Source organism: Solea solea, chromosome 1 (genome assembly GCF_958295425.1).
Source record: "Solea solea chromosome 1, fSolSol10.1, whole genome shotgun sequence".
Taxonomy (NCBI): Eukaryota; Metazoa; Chordata; class Actinopteri; order Pleuronectiformes; family Soleidae; genus Solea; species Solea solea.
In genome coordinates this window covers 25,900,932-25,927,320 of record NC_081134.1, presented here as the reverse complement: position 1 = coordinate 25,927,320, position 26,389 = coordinate 25,900,932, and the positions used below count along the sequence as shown (strand labels likewise).

Here is a 26,389-nt window from a genome sequence, read left to right as displayed (position 1 = left end):
ACATTCCCACAGTCACAAACCGTCCCACACAGTCACAGTCACACACTCAAACAGTCACACACTCAAACAGTCACAAACAGTCACACAGTCACACAGTCACAACAGCCACACAGTCACAAACAGTCACAAACAGTCACACAGTCAAACAGTCACAAACAGTCAGTCAAACAGTCACAAACAGTCACACAGTCACACACAGTCACAGTCACTCATTTTTAACTTTCTTAACTTCAGAGGGAAACATTAAATTCCAAGGTGCGTAAAACTAATGTTTTTTATACATGAATTGTACTTTTTATTTATTAAATGCCCCTTCTATGATTCACTGGTCCTCACTTCCTGTAAATGTACTGCCTAAACTGGACCACAAGAGGGCAGCAGAGTGATTACCAGGGTGTCCAGTCTGCTGAGTGTATGTGTGTGTGTGTGTTTACCAGAGGGGTTTGCCCTGACTAAGTTTGAGGTCATGACCCCACACACACTTATCTGACTTTGGCTGTAAATTAACAAGCACTTACCACCTTAATGGCTTTGCTAAATAAATCAGCTGGACTCATATGCTGAGCTGCAGCCAAATTAATGATGTCACAAACAGTCACACAGTCACAAACAGTCACAGTCACACAGTCAAACAGTCACCCAGTCACAACCAGTCACAGTCACGAAAGTCACAGTCACAAACAGTCACAGTCACTCATTTGTACCTTTCTTAACTTCAGAGGGAAACATTAAATTCAAAGGTGCTTAAAACTAATGTTTTTTAAACATATCCGAATTGTACTTTTTATTTATTAAATGCCCCTTCTATGATTCACTGGTCCTCACTTCCTGTAAATGTACTGCCTAAACTGGACCACAAGAGGGCAGCAGAGTCACAGTCACAAACAGTCACACAGTCAGTCACAGTCACAAAGAGTCACAGTCACAGAGTCAAACAGTCACACAGTCACTGTCACAAACAGTCACACAGTCACAAACAGTCACAGTAACAAACAGTCACAGTCACAAACAGTCACACAGTGACAGTCACAAACAGTCACACAGTCATCCAGTCACAAACAGTCACAGTCACGAACAGTCACACAGTCACAAACAGTCACAGTCACAAACAGTCACACAGTGACAGTCACAAACAGTCACACAGTCACCCAGTCACAAACAGTCACAGTCACGAACAGTCACACAGTCACAAACAGTAACAGTCACACAGTAACAGTCTCACAGTCACAAACCGTGACACGGTCACAAACAGTCACAAACAGTCACACATTCCCACAGTCACAAACCGTCCCACACAGTCACAGTCACACACTCAAACAGTCACACACTCAAACAGTCACAAACAGTCACACAGTCACACAGTCACAACAGCCACACAGTCACAAACAGTCACAAACAGTCACACAGTCAAACAGTCACAAACAGTCAGTCAAACAGTCACAAACAGTCACACAGTCACACACAGTCACAGTCACTAATTTTTAACTTTCTTAACTTCAGAGGGAAACATTAAATTCCAAGGTGCGTAAAACTAATGTTTTTTATACATGAATTGTACTTTTTATTTATTAAATGCCCCTTCTATGATTCACTGGTCCTCACTTCCTGTAAATGTACTGCCTAAACTGGACCACAAGAGGGCAGCAGAGTGATTACCAGGGTGTCCAGTCTGCTGAGTGTATGTGTGTGTGTGTGTTTACCAGAGGGGTTTGCCCTGACTAAGTTTGAGGTCATGACCCCACACACACTTATCTGACTTTGGCTGTAAATTAACAAGCACTTACCACCTTAATGGCTTTGCTAAATAAATCAGCTGGACTCATATGCTGAGCTGCAGCCAAATTAATGATGTCACAAACAGTCACACAGTCACAAACAGTCACAGTCACACAGTCAAACAGTCACCCAGTCACAACCAGTCACAGTCACGAAAGTCACAGTCACAAACAGTCACAGTCACTCATTTGTACCTTTCTTAACTTCAGAGGGAAACATTAAATTCAAAGGTGCTTAAAACTAATGTTTTTTAAACATATCCGAATTGTACTTTTTATTTATTAAATGCCCCTTCTATGATTCACTGGTCCTCACTTCCTGTAAATGTACTGCCTAAACTGGACCACAAGAGGGCAGCAGAGTCACAGTCACAAACAGTCACACAGTCAGTCACAGTCACAAAGAGTCACAGTCACAGAGTCAAACAGTCACACAGTCACTGTCACAAACAGTCACACAGTCACAAACAGTCACAGTAACAAACAGTCACACAGTCACAAACAATCACAGTCACACAGTCACACAGTCACATAGTCAAACAGTCACACAGTCACAAACAGTCACAGTCACCCAGTCACAAACAGTCACAAACAGTCACAGTCAGTCACAAACAGTCACAGTCACAACAGTCACACAGTCACACACAGTCACTCATTTGTACCTTTCTTAACTTCAGAGGGAAACATTAAATTCAAAGGTGCTTAAAACTAATGTTTTTTAAACATATCCGAATTGTACTTTTTATTTATTAAATGCCCCTTCTATGATTCACTGGTCCTCACTTCCTGTAAATGTACTGCCTAAACTGGACCACAAGAGGGCAGCAGAGTGTCCAGTCTGCTGAGTGTATGTGTGTGTGTTTACCAGAGGGGTTTGCCCTGACTAAGTGTGAGGTCATGACCCCACACACACTTATCTGACTTTGGCTGTAAATTAACAAGCACTTACCACCTTAATGGCTTTGCTAAATAAATCAGCTGGACTCATATGCTGAGCTGCAGCCAAATTAATGATGTCATTATGAGGTCACTGCAGAGGCAGACCTTTCTCCACACCGCTCAAAGACAAATGAGAAAAGTGGCGTGTTTCTGTGCACAAGGAACCACAGGGAATATTATGCTTTATAGTCATAGTCCAGCTTTTCTGAGCTGTGAATGTATGTGATATGGACACATTAATATCATCAGGGTTGCTTTCTCCTGGTGCTGTGAAGCAGACTGAACCAGTCTGAACTCATCTGCACCTCATGATTTACACATGAAGACAATGTCACGGTTGTATTTCTATTAACTTTTAAATGTTGGTTAATAATTGATACTGGAAATCTTGTTCTGCTCACTCTCACACAGCTTGCATTAAGGGCCGTGCCCCACCAGAGGGCGCTGCTGAGCAGGGAAGGATTATAAGATTTAATTTTTTCCTGTGTCAAAAATGTTGTGGAGCACAAGTTAGTAACAAATCAACGCAGTTTCCTCTGAAGACACATCATGTAGTTGTATGTGAATAGTTGGTTGTGCCGGATGCTGCGCGTCCTGTGTTTCCGGTCGGTGTGGCCCGGCCGAGATATCCTCCCAGCATCTGCAGTGTTGTGTATTGCTGAACTGAAGTGTGCACATGTGCGTGTACAGCGCACGCTTCACTGGTTTGTGCACATGAAGGACCGCAGAGCGTCATTCCTCTTCAAGAAGTGAGCGGTCAGTCTAATTTATTTTTATTCTAACTTGTAATTGATAATGTACTTTACATATTGTTTGAATTATAGTGGAATTTCTGTAATGTGTAACTGGCGATACGTGTGTGCGTGTGTGTGTGTGTGTGTGTGGCATATGGGGTGTGCGCCATTCATGCCATGAGTCGTGCATTGTTGTTATTGTTGTATTGTTGTGGATTGCGTTATAAGATTTTCCTGCATGGCCCCACCAGAATTTCCAGACCAAAATCGCCACTGCTCTCACACACCAAAGTCCATAGAGAAAATCAGGGATTTAGCTGGCGGGGACACAGGAGCTGCTGGTCTACTGCTGCCTCGTGTGGTCACTTTGTGTCACTGATGTAAAAACTTTGTGTCAGTGAGGTAAAAAAAAAAATCACTCTCACACACACACACACACACACACACAGATACACATGCATGCTTTCCTGTGTGACAATAACTGCTGTTAAGTTTTATGATGAAAGGCAAAGTAAAAGCGATGTTACCTTTGTTCCAGGAAGTCCCTGAGGTCCAGGCGACCCTGAATCCCCCTGAAACAACAATGAGGAAGACGTGAACTAAAGTGATGCAGGTGAGTTTTGACACATGTGAACTTTAGGTCAGGTCTTACTGCAGGTCCTCGAGGGCCCACTGCACCAGGAGCTCCCTGACACAGACACAGAGACAGAAGTCAGTCCACTATCAGCTGATTGTGAGATTAAACACATGATTACAAATGTTGCATTAACCTTTCAGTCTTGTCATGCACAGTTTTAGTTCAGTTTAGTGCACATATTTACTGTCACTACTTTACTTTAACCCTTGAACGCCTAAGCCTCAAAAATGTCCGTCTTTAACCATAGAAGGGCCGGAAATATCTTGTAAGGGCTTTTGCCCATTTTTTCCAGAATAACTTTCAATATCTAGCAGTTATTTACAATTTACCGTATGTTAAAATACAGCTTTTACAATTTAAGAAAAAAAAAAAAAGGTTTTATTTAAAAAAAACAATCCAAAAAACACTGTAATTGTAAAATGTGAACATTATAAAACACATTTAATAGTTCTGGTTCTGTAAAACAACTCCAGTCAACAGGTTTTATGTCTGAGCTTCATGTAGTTTTATGACATTTATATTTTTAAACATGTAGGAGTTTGCACTGTTGATCAGACACAACAAGTTTAAGACTTAAATGCAATATTCAAATTAAAATAATTATTAAAATTAAAATATCCAATAAACTGCAGAATCATCATGACTGGATGTTTCTTTCATAAAATGAAAATTAAGATTATCAGTCCGACCAATTTTGATCAAAATCACAAAAAAATTACGATGTGATTTTCATGCACATGTCACGCTGAGATTACTGTCTCTGAAACAAATACATCTAATAAACTCTTTTCTGATTTTCTGTAAATACAACTGAGATAAATCTGCTAGTAAATACAATAACCATGTGGTAAGTGTGAATAAAAGTAATGAAATAACCACATCAGCAGACTGCCCTTCAGTAAAATCATTGTCGTGTAGATGTAAACTCTGATAACAATCCACGGTCAACACAAACATGATTATTAAAGAAACATCAACATGTGTTCAGAAAAGGTTAAATCCAGACATAATTACGTCTACTGCCATTAACTGAGGATACAAACACATGTGTGAGATGCATTTTACACAAATAAACCTGAATAATTGCACAGAATATTATCACTGTAACCTTTTCACTTTTCATACCTCAAACAAAACAACTCCACAATAAGGAAACTTTCTCTTTAACCTGAAAGATTGCACTGATATTTTGAAACATGGACAGAGGAAACACTGTGTGCATCATGCAGTGTCTTGTCATGTAGGATTATGATTAATACAGACATTCAAAAACAGCTGTATTAAGCAATAAACACACACACACACACACGTGTGTGCTTCATCCATCATCTTTCAGTCGGTCCATGATATAAAGTATGCGCTGATGTTTATATGATGTGTATAGTTTTCTCTCCTGTCTATAACAAAGTAAGTCAACATTAACCTGAACTGAACTAGTTAAGTCTATATCTTCGAATATATTTATTTGAATATATCTTTACACGAACAGCCTTTTTGTTTGCCTTTCGTAAAGCGACGTTTGTGAAGTGAAGTTTGTAGAGTGATGTTTGTAAAGTGCGGTCTGTAAAGTGAAGTTTGTAAACTGAAGTTTGTAAAGTGATATTTGTAAAGTGAAGTTTGTAAACTGATGTTTGTAAAATGATGTTTGTAAAGTGAAGTTTGTAAACTGTTTGTCAAGTGAAGTTTGTAAAGAGATGTTTTTAAAGTGAAGTTTGTAAACTGAAGTTTGTAAAGTGATATTTGTAAAGTGAAGTTTGTAAACTGATGTTTGTAAAGTGATATTTGTAAAGTGAAGTTTGTAAACTGATGTTTGTAAAGTGAAGTTTGTAAACTGTTTGTCAAGTGAAGTTTGTAAAGAGATGTTTTTAAAGTGAAGTTTGTAAACTGATGTTTGTAAAGGGAAGTTTGTACAATGAAGTTTGCAAAAGTGAAGTTTGTAAACTGATGTTTGTAAAGTGCAGTTTGTAAACTAAAGTTTGTAAAGTGAATTTTGTAAACTGATGTTTGTGAACTGATGTTTGTAAATTGAAGTTTGTAAACTGAAGTTTGTAAACTGATGTTTGTAAAGTGAAGTTTGTAAAAAGATGTTTGTAAACTGATGTTTGTAAAGTGCCAGTGGTACATAAGCTCCCTCTTCACAAATACTGTTCTACTGTATAAACCAGTAGAACTGGTAAAAGGAATATAATAGGAAAATAATAAATTAAAGAGTCACTTAATCCAATGCCAATGTACCAGTGTATGAAGTGAGGAAAGGAGGATGATGAGAGCTTAAATCTTCCTCCTGTGACTTTGCTTAGTTTATTTACACCACTGTATTTTAACGTTGGTACTGAAAGGGTGACAGCTACATTTTCTCAGCTGGTGCTTGGTATCAAAATATTGAGAACCACTGATAGATGATTGAGTTTTGGGCTGGTCAGTCAAAGTTGAAGTTCTGATTATTATTATTATTTTATTGTCTTTGAATAGAAGATATGTTATTCTCCTTTATTTGAGTGAAGAACTGAGTGTCTCTGGAAAGATCTAAAAATTTGCCACCTCTCCCCATCTGAACCTCCCCCTCTTTGTCATCTCTTCTCCAGTTTCCTTCTTCCCACTACCTCCGAAATATCTGACCTCATACACAAATCAAAGCCCACACGTCAGCTCGATCCCCTCCCCTCAACCCTAGTGAAATCCTGCTCCTCCTCCCTGCTCCCCCTGGCACCCCCATATTAAAGAAACCTGGTTCAGACCCCAACAATTACGATAACCTCCGCCCCATTTCTAACTAACCTTTCATTTCCAAAATCCTAGAAAAAACTGTCACCACCCAACTTCCCTCTCACCTATCCCTCCACTCACTGTCTGGTCTGCAGTCTGGTTTCCGCCCCCGTCACAGCACAGAGACCGCCTTAATCAAAATCACCAACGACCTCCTCATTGCAGCTGACTCTGGTTCTGTCTCCATCCTCATCCTCTTTGATCTGAGTGCTGCCTTCAACACCATCTCACACCCCATCCTCCTCAGTAGACTCTCCTCCATTGGCCTCTCCCACACTCCTCTCAGCTGGTTTCACTCTTACCTCACAGGCCACACTCAGTTTGTATAGCTCAAATCCAGAGGTTGCGCTAGACTTTTTCGTTGTCTGTCATTTTGACTGACAGTGTCATAAAAATCCCGTCATAATCAATTTTTACCGGTCACTTTAAATGATAATAATGACATATTCAATTGCATTGTTCATATTGCAGTGGAATATGAACAGTTAACCTGTGGCCTAAACGCACAGTCTCACACCTTCCTCCTGGTCCACATGGACTTAAATCGCGTGCCTGCTTGCGCGTAGTTGCGCGTGGTAGGAAATCCCGCAACATGCGCTCCTTCTGCACCAGTGGATCAGCTGCACCGGTCACCGACGCGCTCCAAAGCCTCCTATCCATAGCTCTTTAACACACTGTCAGCACTACAAGGATAGCGAGATGCATTGAGTACGGTGTCCAGGTCAGAAATTATGCTTAGATTCTCCGATGGGAATCTTTATTTTGTCGCACAACATTTTTCTATCCGCCCTCCTCAGCCAGGAGAACTCCCGCTCCCACTGAACTCGCCTAACCTCCTTACTGCCGCTTCCTCGCTCCGCTGAGGCCAAGGGCTGAGTTTGTCCTTCATTTGCATCTATCCCTCTTTTTTCACCTCTTTTATCAACATAGTTTTTAGGGGTGTGAATTGCAATCTGTCAAAATGACGGATGGCTCTCAGATTTTTCCGTCACCGTTTTAAAAAAAGAGTCAATGACGGAAAATATTCGGTTAACGCGACCCCTGCTCAAATCTTTCCCTTTGAAACCCTCCCCAGTCACTACAGGTGTGCCCCAGGGATCTGTCCTGGGGCTCCTTCTCTTCATCATCTATCTCCTCCCCCTCGGTCACATCCTCCTTAATTCAATATCCAGTTCCACTGCTTCGCGGACGACCTCTTGCACATCATCACCCCCACTCGTTCCCTCAGATCCTCCTCCTCCATCCACCTCTCTGTGCCCTCTGCCCGCCTCAGCACTATGGGGGGCAGAGTCTTCAGCCGCTCTGCTCCCCAGCTCTGGAACACCCTACCACCTGACCTCCGTAACTGTGACTCTCTCCACATCTTCAAATCAAGACTTAAAACGCAACAGTTCCGGACCGCCTACTCCCTCTAACCTCCCTGCTTTTACCGTCACTGCCCTATTTTATTGTGTTGATTTTATGTGTTTTTCTTTTTCTTTTTTTCTTATACCTTGGCTTAGCTAATTGTGTGATTTTAATTCATTCTGTTTGTAAAGTGTCCTTGAGTGACCTGAAAGGCGCTTTTAAATTACATTTATTTTTATTATTATTTAAAGTGGAGCCAAACTCTTGAGCAGACAGTGTGTGTTGGTAGTGTCTGCAGTGTCTGGACTCATTAAATGTATGTAAGCATCGTTACAAGCAATAACAATAGAGACAATGTGGACCAGTCAAAGTATTTACAGTAACAAAAGCTGCTGTCTCACTTTAGCTTCAGTGTCAGTGTTTACACAGCTTGATTAGGAAGGGAGGGAGAAAAATATCCAGCACACAACAGGATGTGTAAAATGTGTTAGTGATGACTTTAGCAGTCTGACTTTTACAGACGCGACAATCTGAAAGTAGAAGGCAGCTTCAACATGTATGTTATTATATGATTATTGTGTTCTCTGGACGACTTTGTGTGAAAAATTGTGACAAATTCATTGACTGTTGTTCTGCTGCTACTGTGTGTGTGTGTGTGTGTGAATGTGAGGTCTCGTGTTTATGTTGTCTTTCGTCTTCCCTTCAAATCTTTATGGCAGCAGTAATAAAAGTAGCTGTTTCCACTTAATACTAAACAGAGTTAACAGAAAACATGTTTTCTGTGCAATCTTTATGTTCATGTGCAGCTGTTATATTTGTCACTTTCTGACCTTTATAGTCACTGTAAATTCATCATAGATTCGTGTTTTAGTGTCGAGGTATGACATAAAATAAAATGATAATCTGCAGCCTTCTATAATACGGATGACAAACAAATACTAAAGCTTACCGGGGAACCTGGCGCTCCAGCAGGACCAGCAGACCCAGGATCTCCTTTCTGTCCCTAAGGACACAAAACACATGTCAGCATGTTTCATCTTACACTTTTATATTGAGGTCATATCTGTCATCTGATCATCATCTAATGCAGGGTTAATTGTAGAAGACACACAGTGCACAATCATCATCATCATCATCATCAGTGAAGAAGAAGAACATTATATGATTGATGTTATGATGGTGACACACTGCTGCTCTTTTCCTCCTCAGTTTTCGCTCATATTCTCCATCTTTCACTGAACACTGACACCAAAATGAATGTTGTTACTGTGGAAATATTTATGATACTTAGATTTTATTGTGGGCTGGTTGGGTTTTCTTACCAAGATCTTTTAAAAACAAACTGTATTTATTGTTGTATAGTATTTTTTGCTAAATGTATTATACATTTAATGGGCTGAGAGTAATTGCATTTTATCATTAATTTTTATCGTATTCTTGTTATATTACTGATCTTATGTCATAATTTGGAAACCAATTTTGCTTTAATAACTTGAAAAAATATAATTTCGATTTGATTAGTATAGTAACATAAATAATTGTGAACGAATGTGGGAGTGTTTTTGACAGCTCCGCATCCTGAGAATCCAGTGACTGCAGGTTATCAGGGGCCCGTTTCAGAAAGCAGGCTCAACAAACTCTGAGTTTTTTTAACTCTAGCTTGACCAACTCTGAGCTGTCAAACTCGGAGTTTTGGGTTCCAGAACAGTTGATCAGCATCAGTTCAATCATGATGTGATGTATGTTCACTCTGAGTTCAGCGTGTGCGTTGGGAATGAAAAAAGCCATCGTCAATGGAGCTCTGATACTACGATTCACCATGGCAACAGGTAAACAAAGAGCACAGCCTCCATTTTAATCAAGTCGAGCAAAAATATGAACACATGTCAGTGACCATGACATTTATGTGAGGAGAGGTGTCAATAAATGAACACTATTACATTTTATACAGTGTAATTCACTCATTCATCATTTAACAGACTTTACTTTCATTAATGAGGATAAATGCTGCAGTCCTACCATTATGTTACATTTGATTTGATATTTATTCAGCTGTAACCTGACGACACACAAACTGAAGATGAGAATATGGATCAAACATTACTTATGGACCTATCATTATAAAAGTGTCCATGTTCAAACTGACTCACATGTTTGACTCTATTTTACATTAAAACATTTTGCCCAACACTATTTCATGACTATATTTCCACGTGTAAATATAAACACAGTCACTGAAATGCTGTCAAACATTAAGATTTCGTCTGCAGCGAGATTCTAAAAGTGTTAGCTTTAATCTTCATCATGATGTGATCTATGACAGGAACATTTCACTACAATTCTACAGTACCAGAGAGTGTCTACAGGGATGATTAGCCTACAGTAACACACAGAGTTACAGTGTTGTCCACATCCATCCTATATTCATCATAAAAGCGCTTATATCACAGAAAGTCCTTGGGTAGGCTGATGAAGTAACCATGGTGTGAACTACGGGGGAGTCAGGGGGGTCTCAGCCCCCCTTAATGAGACATGAGCTCCCCTGGAAACATGATTTGTGAGATTTTGGGGGCGTCTCTAAAATGTTGTTTTTTGATTAATGTGATTCAGATGTGATGTGTGTGTGGTGATATGTGCTGACTTAAGGCAAGCAGACATACAGGCTTGTAATAATGCAGGAGGAAACACAAACTAATGCAGGAGGAAACAAACTGATGCAGGAGGAAACACAAACTAATGCAGGAGGAAACTCTAATACAGAAGGAAACAAACTAATGCAGGAGGAAACACAAACTAATGCAGGAGGAAACATAAACTAATGCAGAAGAAAACACAAACTAATGCAGGAGGACACAAATTAATGCAGGAGGAAATAAACTAATGCAGGAGGAAACAAATTAATGCAGGAGGAAATAAACTAATGCAGGAGGAAACACAAACTAATGCAGGAGGAAACAAACTGATGCAGGAGGAAACTCTAATGCAGGAGGAAACACAAACTAATGCAGGAGGAAACTCTAATGCAGGAGGGAACATAAACTAATGCAGGAGGATACTCAAATACAGGAGGGAACACAAACTAATGCAGGAGGAAACAAACTAATGCAGGAGGAAACTCTAATGCAGGAGGAAACACAAACTAATGCAGGAGGAAACTCTAATGCAGGAGGAAACAAACTAATGCAGGAGGAAACACAAACTAATGCAGGAGGAAACAAACTAATGCAGGAGGAAACACAAACTAATGCAGGAGGAAACTGTAATGCAGGAGGAAACAAACTAATGCAGGAGGAAACACAAACTAATGCAGGAGGAAACAAACTAATGCAGGAGGAAAAACAAACTAATGCAGGAGGAAACAAACTGATGCAGGAGGAAACACAAACTAATGCAGGAGGAAACTAATACAGAAGGAAACAAACTAATGCAGGAGGACACAAATTAATGCAGGAGGAAATAAACTAATGCAGGAGGAAACACAAACTAATGCAGGAGGAAACAAACTGATGCAGGAGGAAACTCTAATGCAGGAGGAAACACAAACTAATGCAGGAGGAAACTCTAATGCAGGAGGGAACATAAACTAATGCAGGAGGAAACTCTAATACAGGAGGGAACATAAACTAATGCAGGAGAAAACACAAACTAATGCAGGAGGAAACAAACTAATGCAGGAGGAAACTCTAATGCAGGAGGAAACACAAACTAATGCAGGAGGAAACTCTAATGCAGGAGGAAACAAACTAATGCAGGAGGAAACACAAACTAATGCAGGAGGAAACAAACTAATGCAGGAGGAAACTCTAATGCAGGAGGAAACAAACTAATGCAGGAGGAAACACAAACTAATGCAGGAGGAAACAAACTAATGCAGGAGGAAAAACAAACTAATGCAGGAGGAAACACAAACTAATGCAGGAGGAAACTCTAATACAGAAGGAAACAAACTAATGCAGGAGGAAACATAAACTAATGCAGAAGAAAACACAAACTAATGCAGGAGGACACAAATTAATGCAGGAGGAAATAAACTAATGCAGGAGGAAACAAATTAATGCAGGAGGAAATCAACTAATGCAGGAGGAAACACAAACTAATGCAGGAGGAAACAAACTGATGCAGGAGGAAACTCTAATGCAGGAGGAAACACAAACTAATGCAGGAGGAAACTCTAATGCAGGAGGGAACATAAACTAATGCAGGAGAAAACACAAACTAATGCAGGAGGAAACAAACTAATGCAGGAGGAAACTCTAATGCAGGAGGAAACACAAACTAATGCAGGAGGAAACTCTAATGCAGGAGGAAACACAAACTAATGCAGGAGGAAACACAAACTAATGCAGGAGGAAACACAAACTAATGCAGGAGGAAACACAAACTAATGCAGGAGGAAACAAACTAATGCAGGAGGAAACACAAACTAATGCAGGAGGAAACAAACTAATGCAGGAGGAAACACAAACTAATGCAGGAGGAAACTCTAATGCAGGAGGAAACAAACTAATGCAGGAGGAAACACAAACTAATGCAGGAGGAAACAAACTAATGCAGGAGGAAAAACAAACTAATGCAGGAGGAAACATAAACTAATGCAGGAGGAAACACAAACTAAGGCAGGAGGAAACAAATTAATGCAGGAGGAAACTCTAATGCAGGAGGAAACACAAACTAATGCAGGAGGAAACTCTAATGCAGGAGGGAACATAAACTAATGCAGGAGGAAACTCTAATGCAGGAGGGAACATAAACTAATGCAGGAGAAAACACAAACTAATGCAGGAGGAAACAAACTAATGCAGGAGGAAACTCTAATGCAGGAGGAAACACAAACTAATGCAGGAGGAAACAAACTAATGCAGGAGGAAACACAAACTAATGCAGGAGGAAACAAACTAATGCAGGAGGAAACTCTAATGCAGGAGGAAACACAAACTAATGCAGGAGGAAACTCTAATGCAGGAGGAAACAAACTAATGCAGGAGGAAACACAAATTAATGCAGGAGGAAACAAACTAATGCAGGAGGAAACACAAACTAATGCAGGAGGAAACTCTAATGCAGGAGGGAACATAAACTAATGCAGGAGGAAACTCTAATGCAGGAGGGAACATAAACTAATGCAGGAGGAAACTCTAATGCAGGAGGAAACACAAACTAATGCAGGAGGAAACTCTAATGCAGGAGGAAACAAACTAATGCAGGAGGAAACTCTAATGCAGGAGGAAACACAAACTAATGCAGGAGGAAACTCTAATGCAGGAGGAAACACAAACTATTGCAGGAGGAAACTCTAATGCAGGAGGAAACACAAACTAATGCAGGAGGAAACTCTAATGCAGGAGGAAACACAAACTAATGCAGGAGGAAACAAACTAATGCAGGAGGAAACTCTAATGCAGGAGGAAACACAAACTAATGCAGGAGGAAACTCTAATGCAGGAGGAAACACAAACTAATGCAGGAGGAAACAAACTAATGCAGGAGGAAACACAAACTAAGCAGGAGGAAACAAACTAATGCAGGAGGAAACACAAACTAATGCAGGAGGAAACAAACTAATGCAGGAGGAAACACAAACTAATGAAGGGGGAAACACAAACTAATGCAGGAGGAAACACAAACTAATGCAGGAGGAAACACAAACTAATAAAGGAGGAAACAAACTAATGCAGGAGGAAACAAACTAATGCAGAAGGAAACACAAACTAATGCAGGAGGAAACACAAACTAATGCAGGAGGAAACACAAACTAATGCAGGAGGAAACAAACTAATGCAGGAGGAAACAAACTAATGCAGGAGGAAACTCTAATGCAGGAGGGAACATAAACTAATGCAGGAGGAAACTCTAATACAGGAGGGAACATAAACTAATGCAGGAGAAAACACAAACTAATGCAGGAGGAAACAAACTAATGCAGGAGGAAACTCTAATGCAGGAGGAAACACAAACTAATGCAGGAGGAAACTCTAATGCAGGAGGAAACAAACTAATGCAGGAGGAAACACAAACTAATGCAGGAGGAAACAAACTAATGCAGGAGGAAACTCTAATGCAGGAGGAAACAAACTAATGCAGGAGGAAACACAAACTAATGCAGGAGGAAACAAACTAATGCAGGAGGAAAAACAAACTAATGCAGGAGGAAACAAACTGATGCAGGAGGAAACACAAACTAATGCAGGAGGAAACTCTAATACAGAAGGAAACAAACTAATGCAGGAGGAAACACAAACTAATGCAGGACGAAACATAAACTAATGCAGAAGAAAACACAAACTAATGCAGGAGGAAATAAACTAATGCAGGAGGAAACAAATTAATGCAGGAGGAAATAAACTAATGCAGGAGGAAACACAAACTAATGCAGGAGGAAACAAACTGATGCAGGAGGAAACTCTAATGCAGGAGGAAACATAAACTAATGCAGGAGGAAACTCTAATGCAGGAGGGAACATAAACTAATGCAGGAGAAAACACAAACTAATGCAGGAGGAAACAAACTAATGCAGGAGGAAACTCTAATGCAGGAGGAAACACAAACTAATGCAGGAGGAAACTCTAATGCAGGAGGAAACACAAACTAATGCAGGAGGAAACACAAACTAATGCAGGAGGAAACACAAACTAATGCAGGAGGAAACAAACTAATGCAGGAGGAAACACAAACTAATGCAGGAGGAAACAAACTAATGCAGGAGGAAACACAAACTAATGCAGGAGGAAACTCTAATGCAGGAGGAAACAAACTAATGCAGGAGGAAACACAAACTAATGCAGGAGGAAACAAACTAATGCAGGAGGAAAAACAAACTAATGCAGGAGGAAACATAAACTAATGCAGGAGGAAACACAAACTAAGGCAGGAGGAAACAAATTAATGCAGGAGGAAACTCTAATGCAGGAGGAAACATAAACTAATGCAGGAGAAAACACAAACTAATGCAGGAGGAAACAAACTAATGCAGGAGGAAACTCTAATGCAGGAGGAAACACAAACTAATGCAGGAGGAAACTCTAATGCAGGAGGAAACAAACTAATGCAGGAGGAAACACAAACTAATGCAGGAGGAAACAAACTAATGCAGGAGGAAACTCTAATGCAGGAGGAAACACAAACTAATGCAGGAGGAAACTCTAATGCAGGAGGAAACAAACTAATGCAGGAGGAAACACAAACTAATGCAGGAGGAAACTCTAATGCAGGAGGGAACATAAACTAATGCAGGAGAAAACACAAACTAATGCAGGAGGAAACAAACTAATGCAGGAGGAAACTCTAATGCAGGAGGAAACACAAACTAATGCAGGAGGAAACTCTAATGCAGGAGGAAACAAACTAATGCAGGAGGAAACACAAACTAATGCAGGAGGAAACAAACTAATGCAGGAGGAAACTCTAATGCAGGAGGAAACACAAACTAATGCAGGAGGAAACAAACTAATGCAGGAGGAAACACAAACTAATGCAGGAGGAAACAAACTAATGCAGGAGGAAACACAAACTAAGCAGGAGGAAACAAACTAATGCAGGAGGAAACACAAACTAATGCAGGAGGAAACAAACTAATGCAGGAGGAAACACAAACTAATGAAGGGGGAAACACAAACTAATGCAGGAGGAAACACAAACTAATGCAGGAGGAAACACAAACTAATAAAGGAGGAAACAAACTAATGCAGGAGGAAACAAACTAATGCAGAAGGAAACACAAACTAATGCAGGAGGAAACACAAACTAATGCAGGAGGAAACACAAACTAATGCAGGAGGAAACAAACTAATGCAGGAGGAAACACAAACTAATGAAGGAGGAAACACAAACTAATGCAGGAGGAAACAAACAAATGCAGGAGGAAACACAAACTAATGCAGGAGGAAACAAACTAATGCAGGAGGAAACACAAACTAATGAAGGAGGAAACACAAACTAATGCAGGAGGAAACACAAACTAATGAAGGAGGAAACACAAACTAATGCAGGAGGAAACAAACAAATGCAGGAGGAAACACAAACTAATGCAGGAGGAAACAAACTAATGCAGGAGGAAACACAAACTAATGAAGGAGGAAACACAAACTAATGCAGGAGGAAACACAAACTAATGCAGGAGGAAACACAAACTACTGCAGGAGGAAACAAACTAATGCAGGAGGAAACTCTAATGCAGGAGGAAACACAAACTAATGCAGGAGGAAACTCTAATGCAGGAGGAAACAAACTAATGCAGGAGGAAACACAAACTAATGCAGGAGGAAACAAACTAATGCAGGAGGAAACACAAACTAATGCAGGAGGAAACTCTAATGCAGGAGGAAACACAAACTAATGCAGGAGGAAACACAAACTAATGCAGGAGGAAACACAAACTAATGCAGGAGGAAACAAACTAATGCAGGAGGAAACACAAACTAATGTAGGAGGAAACACAAACTAATGCAGGAGGAAACAAACTAATGCAGGAGGAAACACAAACTAATGCAGGAGGAAACACAAACTAATGTAGGAGGAAACACAAACTAATGCAGGAGGAAACAAACTAATGCAGGAGGAAACACAAACTAATGCAGGAGGAAACAAACTAATGCAGGAGGAAACACAAACTAATGCAGGAGGAAACACAAACTAATGCAGGAGGAAACACAAATTAATGAAGGAGGAAACACAAACTAATGCAGGAGGAAACACAAACTAATGAAGGAGGAAACACAAACTAATGCAGGAGGAAACTCTAATGCAGGAGGGAACATAAACTAATGCAGGAGGAAACTCTAATGCAGGAGGGAACATAAACTAATGCAGGAGGAAACTCTAATGCAGGAGGGAACATAAACTAATGCAGGAGAAAACACAAACTAATGCAGGAGGAAACAAACTAATGCAGGAGGAAACTCTAATGCAGGAGGAAACTCTAATGCAGGAGGAAACAAACTAATGCAGGAGGAAACACAAACTAATGCAGGAGGAAACAAACTAATGCAGGAGGAAACACAAACTAATGCAGGAGGAAACTCTAATGCAGGAGGAAACACAAACTAATGCAGGAGGAAACACAAACTAATGCAGGAGGAAACACAAACTAATGCAGGAGGAAACAAACTAATGCAGGAGGAAACACAAACTAATGTAGGAGGAAACACAAACTAATGCAGGAGGAAACAAACTAATGCAGGAGGAAACACAAACTAATGCAGGAGGAAACACAAACTAATGTAGGAGGAAACACAAACTAATGCAGGAGGAAACAAACTAATGCAGGAGGAAACACAAACTAATACAGGAGGAAACAAACTAATGCAGGAGGAAACACAAACTAATGCAGGAGGAAACACAAACTAATGCAGGAGGAAACACAAATTAATGAAGGAGGAAACACAAACTAATGCAGGAGGAAACACAAACTAATGAAGGAGGAAACACAAACTAATGCAGGAGGAAACTCTAATGCAGGAGGGAACATAAACTAATGCAGGAGGAAACTCTAATGCAGGAGGGAACATAAACTAATGCAGGAGGAAACTCTAATGCAGGAGGGAACATAAACTAATGCAGGAGAAAACACAAACTAATGCAGGAGGAAACAAACTAATGCAGGAGGAAACTCTAATGCAGGAGGAAACTCTAATGCAGGAGGAAACAAACTAATGCAGGAGGAAACACAAACTAATGCAGGAGGAAACAAACTAATGCAGGAGGAAACTGTAATGCAGGAGGAAACACAAACTAATGCAGGAGGAAACTCTAATGCAGGAGGAAACAAACTAATGCAGGAGGAAACACAAACTAATGCAGGAGGAAACAAACTAATGCAGGAGGAAACACAAACTAAGCAGGAGGAAACAAACTAATGCAGGAGGAAACACAAACTAATGCAGGAGGAAACAAACTAATGCAGGAGGAAACACAAACTAATGAAGGGGGAAACACAAACTAATGCAGGAGGAAACACAAACTAATGCAGGAGGAAACACAAACTAATAAAGGAGGAAACAAACTAATGCAGGAGGAAACAAACTAATGCAGAAGGAAACACAAACTAATGCAGGAGGAAACACAAACTAATGCAGGAGGAAACACAAACTAATGCAGGAGGAAACAAACTAATGCAGGAGGAAACAAACTAATGCAGGAGGAAACAAACTAATGCAGGAGGAAACACAAACTAATGCAGGAGGAAACACAAATTAATGAAGGAGGAAACACAAACTAATGCAGGAGGAAACACAAACTAATGAAGGAGGAAACACAAACTAATGCAGGAGGAAACACAAACTAATGCAGGAGGAAACACAAACTAATGCAGGAGGAAACAAACTAATGCAGGAGGAAACACAAACTAATGAAGGAGGAAACACAAACTAATGCAGGAGGAAACAAACTAATGCAGGAGGAAACACAAACTAATGCAGGAGGAAACAAACTAATGCAGGAGGAAACACAAACTAATGAAGGAGGAAACACAAACTAATGCAGGAGGAAACACAAACTAATGCAGGAGGAAACACAAACTAATGCAGGAGGAAACAAACTAATGCAGGAGGAAACTCTAATGCAGGAGGAAACACAAACTAATGCAGGAGGAAACTCTAATGCAGGAGGAAACAAACTAATGCAGGAGGAAACACAAACTAATGCAGGAGGAAACAAACTAATGCAGGAGGAAACACAAACTAATGCAGGAGGAAACTCTAATGCAGGAGGAAACACAAACTAATGCAGGAGGAAACACAAACTAATGCAGGAGGAAACAAACTAATGCAGGAGGAAACACAAACTAATGTAGGAGGAAACACAAACTAATGCAGGAGGAAACAAACTAATGCAGGAGGAAACACAAACTAATGCAGGAGGAAACACAAACTAATGCAGGAGGAAACAAACTAATGCAGGAGGAAACAAACTAATGCAGGAGGAAACACAAACTAATGCAGGAGGAAACAAACTAATGCAGGAGGAAACACAAACTAATGCAGGAGGAAACACAAACTAATGCAGGAGGAAACACAAATTAATGAAGGAGGAAACACAAACTAATGCAGGAGGAAACACAAACTAATGAAGGAGGAAACACAAACTAATGCAGGAGGAAACACAAACTAATGCAGGAGGAAACAAACTAATGCAGGAGGAAACACAAACTAATGCAGGAGGAAACAAACTAATGCAGGAGGAAACACAAACTAATGAAGGAGGAAACACAAACTAATGCAGGAGGAAACACAAACTAATGCAGGAGGAAACACAAACTAATGCAGGAGGAAACAAACTAATGCAGGAGGAAACACAAACTAATGCAGGAGGAAACTCTAATGCAGGAGGAAACACAAACTAATGCAGGAGGAAACTCTAATGCAGGAGGAAACAAACTAATGCAGGAGGAAACAAACTAATGCAGAAGGAAACACAAACTAATGCAGGAGGAAACACAAACTAATGCAGGAGGAAACAAACTAATGCAGGAGGAAACACAAACTAATGCAGGAGGAAACACAAACTAATGCAGGAGGAAACACAAACTAATAAAGGAGGAAACAAACTAATGCAGGAGGAAACAAACTAATGCAGAAGGAAACACAAACTAATGCAGGAGGAAACACAAACTAATGCAGGAGGAAACACAAACTAATGCAGGAGGAAACAAACTAATGCAGGAGGAAACAAACTAATGCAGGAGGAAACACAAACTAATGCAGGAGGAAACACAAATTAATGAAGGAGGAAACACAAACTAATGCAGGAGGAAACACAAACTAATGAAGGAGGAAACACAAACTAATGCAGGAGGAAACACAAACTAATGCAGGAGGAAACACAAACTAATGCAGGAGGAAACAAACTAATGCAGGAGGAAACACAATCTAATGAAGGAGGAAACACAAACTAATGCAGGAGGAAACAAACTAATGCAGGAGGAAACACAAACTAATGAAGGAGGAAACACAAACTAATGCAGGAGGAAACACAAACTAATGCAGGAGGAAACACACTAATGCAGGAGGAAACTCTAATGCAGGAGGAAACACAAACTAATGCAGGAGGAAACTCTAATGCAGGAGGAAACAAACTAATGCAGGAGGAAACACAAACTAATGCAGGAGGAAACAAACTAATGCAGGAGGAAACACAAACTAATGCAGGAGGAAACTCTAATGCAGGAGGAAACACAAACTAATGCAGGAGGAAACACAAACTAATGCAGGAGGAAACACAAACTAATGCAGGAGGAAACAAACTAATGCAGGAGGAAACACAAACTAATGTAGGAGGAAACACAAACTAATGCAGGAGGAAACAAACTAATGCAGGAGGAAACACAAACTAATGCAGGAGGAAACACAAACTAATGCAGGAGGAAACAAACTAATGCAGGAGGAAACAAACTAATGCAGGAGGAAACACAAACTAATGCAGGAGGAAACAAACTAATGCAGGAGGAAACACAAACTAATGCAGGAGGAAACACAAATTAATGAAGGAGGAAACACAAACTAATGCAGGAGGAAACACAAACTAATGAAGGAGGAAACACAAACTAATGCAGGAGGAAACACAAACTAATGCAGGAGGAAACAAACTAATGCAGGAGGAAACACAAACTAATGAAGGAGGAAACACAAACTAATGCAGGAGGAAACAAACTAATGCAGGAGGAAACACAAACTAATGAAGGAGGAAACACAAACTAATGCAGGAGGAAACAAACTAATGCAGGAGGAAACACAAACTAATGAAGGAGGAAACACAAACTAATGCAGGAGGAAACACAAACTAATGCAGGAGGAAACACAAACTAATGCAGGAGGAAACAAACTAATGCAGGAGGAAACACAAACTAATGCAGGAGGAAACTCTAATGCAGGAGGAAACACAAACTAATGCAGGAGGAAACTCTAATGCAGGAGGAAACACAAACTAATGCAGGAGGAAACACAAACTAATGCAGGAGGAAACACAAACTAATGCAGGAGGAAACAAACTAATGCAGGAGGAAACACAAACTAATGTAGGAGGAAACACAAACTAATGCAGGAGGAAACAAACTAATGCAGGAGGAAACACAAACTAATGCAGGAGGAAACACAAACTAATGCAGGAGGAAACAAACTAATGCAGGAGGCAACACAAACTAATGCAGGAGGAAACAAACTAATGCAGGAGGAAACACAAACTAATGCAGGAGGAAACACAAACTAATGCAGGAGGAAACAAACTAATGCAGGAGGAAACAAACTAATGCAGGAGGAAACACAAACTAATGCAGGAGGAAACACAAACTAATGCAGGGCACTTTGACACATTCAATGTAGTGTAACCAGTGATGATGTTCACTGAAACATCAGGTGAGTAATCATTTATTTGCTGTTATTTGCTGGTTTCCATTTGCTGATTAGAGAAGAGAAAAATAACGTATAATAAATCTGTTTGCTCTGCTGAATGAGTCTGACGTAAGTTCATGGAGAGTGTTTGTGTGTGGAATGTGGTGAGTGAGTGAGTCGTAGTGGTGCAGTGCTGACGCAGGGACAGTTTGTGGTGTGGTGAGTCCTGTGGGCGGAGACCTCACAGTTGTTACAATAAAAAATAACTGCAACAAACAAACACATTCGAAGCCACAACACAAAATGCATATAAAGTTTAAATCTCATTGTGAGTGGGATGTGAACAGGTTCCAGTTTGCACCATGATAATACATTGACTGAGCCAATGACCACATGAAACAAGCTGTGGACACATGAGCAACCTGACTACACATGTAGTCTTTGTAGAACTCATCTGAACCTCATTATTAACACTTGAAGACAATGCCACTGTTGTATTTCTATTAACTTTTAAATGTTGGTTCATACTTGATACTGGAAATCTTGGACTGCTCACTCTCACACACCAAAGTCCACAGAGAAAATCAGTGATTTTAGCTGCGGGGACACAGGAGCTGCTGGTCCTTTGCTGCCTTGTGTGGTCACTTTGTGTCACTGAGGTCAATCTGAACAAAGGATTTCAAACACTGAAGTGACAGCAGTGGATCAACAACTCCTGTGTGTGTGATGTTAAAATCACTGATTTTCTCTATGGACTGCCTTCCTGTATGTGTGTACAGCAAGGGAATAACTAGGGTTGAAAATTCTGGGAATTTTCAAAGTTAGAAACGTTCCATGGGATTTAACAGGAAAATATGGGAATAAACTGGACATTTTCAAAGTTGAAGGTTGGGAACATAAATATAGTTATTGTGGCATAATCTTGGCTAAAAAAAAAAAAAAACAATCAGATTTGATGTAAATACAGTTGAGTATAATATGTTATAATACTGAGGGAGGGAAGCACAATTCAAAAAAAATACTACTGCTATTTTAGCAATACAAAGCCACAAGCAAATTGGTGAAGTATTCCTTTAACTATAACCTTGGTGGGCAGTCACTCTGGTTAAAGTTATACCCTGTGAGGAAACACACACACACAGTGAAGTGCAGCGCTCTCGATGTTGGCAGTGAAGAAACAAGTGAATTAACTGTCCACTGCATGTGTTCCCCTTTGAAGTGTCTCACCACACTGCACATATAAACCCGTAAGAGCAGCAGACCTCATAATTACACAGCCCAGACGCCCACCACTGCCCAATAAATGACAAGATGACATCAATCTGTGGATGTCTAGAACAAGAGAAAATAGACAAGTTCTCTGACACTGTCCTTTCATGGAAGCCAAGCAATCTGCCACTTCAGCCTGCCAAATACTCTTTAACACTGAAGAGAGTCTTTGAGTTCAACATCGCTCAGATTAATCTGTGCTGAGGATTTGAAAGAAAAGTCAGTGAAAGATAAAGAGAGCGAGGAAAGAAAGACAAGAACACACAACAGACGCTGAGGTTTAAGTGTCTCTGGAACTGACCTCAGTGTCAGGATAAAGATATCATTTCCTCATTCCGTGTCTGCAGAGACTCATGCACTGGTCACTTCAGCCTCTTTCACACTGTAATCAGCATGTACTGTATATATATGCGATATTTTACAACTTGTGAACCTGCTAAAAAAAAGGTAAAAATAAAACATGAATTAAGGTTTGCCCACTAATGGAGACAGTAACGGTGCTTTTCCATGATACAGTTCTAGCTCTACTCGACTCGTTTTTTTCTATGACTTGATAGCTCCTCCTCCTCAACGTGGGCGGAGTCATCACAACACGGCTGCGTGAAACTGTGGTGACGTGGTTTTCACACAAACACAAACTAGAGAAATAAACAGCGTTACTTTTTTCAGTAACGGGTCATCTTATTAATAAGTGTTTCAATCATGATAACGCCGTTACTGTTACTGCCAAAAATGTGGGCGTGTCAGTTGAATTATTAGCTCATTAAAGTTGTTTTCATCAGACCAGCTAGATCTCTAAACTTTTCACTTTTTTCTCTTTTTTACTCTTCTTCCTCATGAGGAGACACGAGATAACCGCATGAGTGATGATGATTGGCTGAGGTAGAGTAACATTTCATTGTAAGCCAATCAGAGGCAGAGTTGGACGGCTGTAGACACACAAACAAAAGTAGTCGCACACACACATCCACACAAGTGAGTAAACGATCAACAACAGGAATGGTGAGTCCGGTTAATCCTAAAGCAGCAGAACTGGAAGTATAGCCATTACTTTTCTTTAAATTAAATGAAAGGAAATCATTTTTACATTAAATGCACATTAATCCCTGGACAAAAGTGCTACTCCACGTCAGTGTCAAGCAATTCCGACCTAAGAAAACATCTTTCAGCGTCACGCACTTCCACGAAATGAGCGACCATTAACACAGGAGACGAAGACAGTGGCACACAATCAAAACAACTGAAGCTCAGACTGAGCTTAACAAACTGGTAACCAGAGGGGTATTCCAGAAAGCAGGTTCAACACACTCTGAGTCTATCCCTGAACTCTGAGTTGACTTACTCTAGGTCGGGAAACTCTGAGTATCCGGTTCCAGAACAGCTGATCTGAGTTAGTTCAATCAACTCTGAGTATGTTAACCTCGAGGTACGCGCGTGCACAACCACTGAAAAAAGCCATCATCAATGGAGCCCCGATACCACGAGTCACCATGACAACCGAGAAAAAAAAAGATCAACATATTTCAGTGCGAAGGAGTTGGAGATCCTTATGCTGGGCTACGGAGAATATGAGCACATATTTCGCCGCGAATGCAACACAGCTGCAGCAACGAAGGAGAGAGAGACGCATGGGAGAAAATTGCTGCCCGAGTCAACGCGTAAGTTTGAACGTACTATTCCATTGACGTAACATTTAACCGTAAGATCGTAGCATAGCCTATAGTTATGAATATAAGTAGGAATGAAATCTGAGTTTTTCATTTAGGTGCAATCCAACAGGAGAAAGGAGGACTTGGAAGCAGCTCAAAATGAAACATAAAAACATCATTCAAAAAGGTAAGGCATATTTTGCTAGGCTATGATTGCACCTCACTTTATTTTTTTATTTTTAATTGACTTAGGCTATTAAACGTAACGTAAATATTAATTCAGATTGCAAACATTGAGTTCTGCTCAGCCAACAGAAAGAAGGCAGAGGCACGAAAAACGGGTGGAGGGCCACCTCCACCACCTCTGTCAGAGGCTGAGGAGCTGGTTCTCAGCCAATACAGCGGTCGCCCTGTGGCTGAAGGCATCCCCGGGGGAAGCTCATCTGAGCCTGTCACCCCCCAGGACACAAGTGCCTACATCAGATGCAAGTATACACTTATGTCTTTTTTTTAAATAAAACTTTTATATATATATATATATATATATATATATATATATATATATATATACATATGCAATCTGAATTATATAGAGGAGGAGGAGACGCTGTCTGCTGCCACAGGGAGAGATCCGGAGGGGCCTACTGAAGTGTGTCTTAATATTATGTATAGCTACTGGCACTGCTCTACCCATTCATATTCATTTACATTCTTGAGTGGAATTTGGAGTTTGACATGTACACTGAAGTGATGAGCATAGATAATGGACAAACTAGCACATTCTTGTCCTTCAACAGAACATGGCTGGGCATCACCATGAGGAGGGTCCATCAACTTCGAGAGCACAGCTTGACACAGTGAGATTTTCGGTCAATACCATGTTAAATCTGTATGTAGAACTGCAGGAATTAAATTAAACGTCCATATGTTTCCGAGTTGCCGGTAAAAGAGTTGTACAGGGTGCACCTAATGAAAACCATTCAAAAAACCGAGAAAGAAATGGTGTACCTGGACCAGCAAATCAGAAAAACAGACTTGGAAATTCTATTACTTGAACGCCAGTTGAGGTGGGTGCATTGTCATGGTGAAACAGGTGAATATGTGAAATATGTTAATAGTTGGAACTATATTACAAATCCTGACTGTTGCTTTTGTACTTTTAATGAATAAAGAAGAACCAAATCACATGTGAATTTGTCTTTTATTTTTAATCAAAACGTCTAATCTGGGTCGGAAGATTCTCTCACGACGTAATGCATTTCTGATCAATACGGCTTCGATGTCGATTGGATTTCTAATGAATGGGCAATCCATGTCTAACTGCTTTCTTCGTGTGGGAGAAGACAGGTAGAAACTCTGGGTTTCTTATAGTAAACCTGCCAGCGAGCAGGTTATGTTCACAGAGTAAGTTACCGCAGTAACAGACCCAGAGTTTAAGTTACCTCTCTTTCTGGAACGGATAACTCAGAGTTTCCCTCATCTCAGGGTTAACAAACTCAGAGTTCTCACATAACCCGCTTTCTGGAATACCCCTCAGGTCTGTTCGACTCACTTCATCTCACAGCAACATTAAAACAGTTTAGATTTGTGTTCACTGTTTCTGTGAGTTATTTATTGTATTAAGTGTCCATTTCATTATAATATCCAGGTTCATCATAAATAATTGAACATGCACATGAATTTTAAATTCTGTTCTAAAGAGGTGGTGGAGGTGAGCTCCAAATTCTTTGAGCACTTAAAATGTACTTGAAAGTAATGCAATAGTTACTTTTATATTTTGTAACAGAGTAACTAATGCAGTTACTTTTTGGAAAAAGTAACTAGTAACTGTAACTACTGACTTTTTTTAAGTAACATTTCCAACACTGCTAGTAAAGCAGTTGTTTTGGGTGAAAGTGAATCATTAGAATCATTAGTTGACAGAATGGTTCAGTCCTTTTGTCACTGAACTGA

General features: G+C 40.1%; 1 protein-coding gene across 1 annotated transcript in view; it reads right to left on the bottom strand.

Moving 5' to 3' along the window:
• Positions 1 to 26,389, bottom strand: part of si:dkey-225n22.4 (collagen alpha-1(XXI) chain) — a 53,815-nt gene that overhangs the window by 19,449 nt on the left and 7,977 nt on the right. The window contains exons 8-10 of the mRNA XM_058637344.1: positions 9,148 to 9,201; positions 4,101 to 4,136; positions 3,976 to 4,020 (exon numbers count right to left, since the gene is read on the bottom strand). Coding sequence (XP_058493327.1) covers positions 3,976 to 4,020; positions 4,101 to 4,136; positions 9,148 to 9,201 — 135 coding nt within the window. The remainder of the gene's footprint in view (positions 1 to 3,975; positions 4,021 to 4,100; positions 4,137 to 9,147; positions 9,202 to 26,389) is intronic.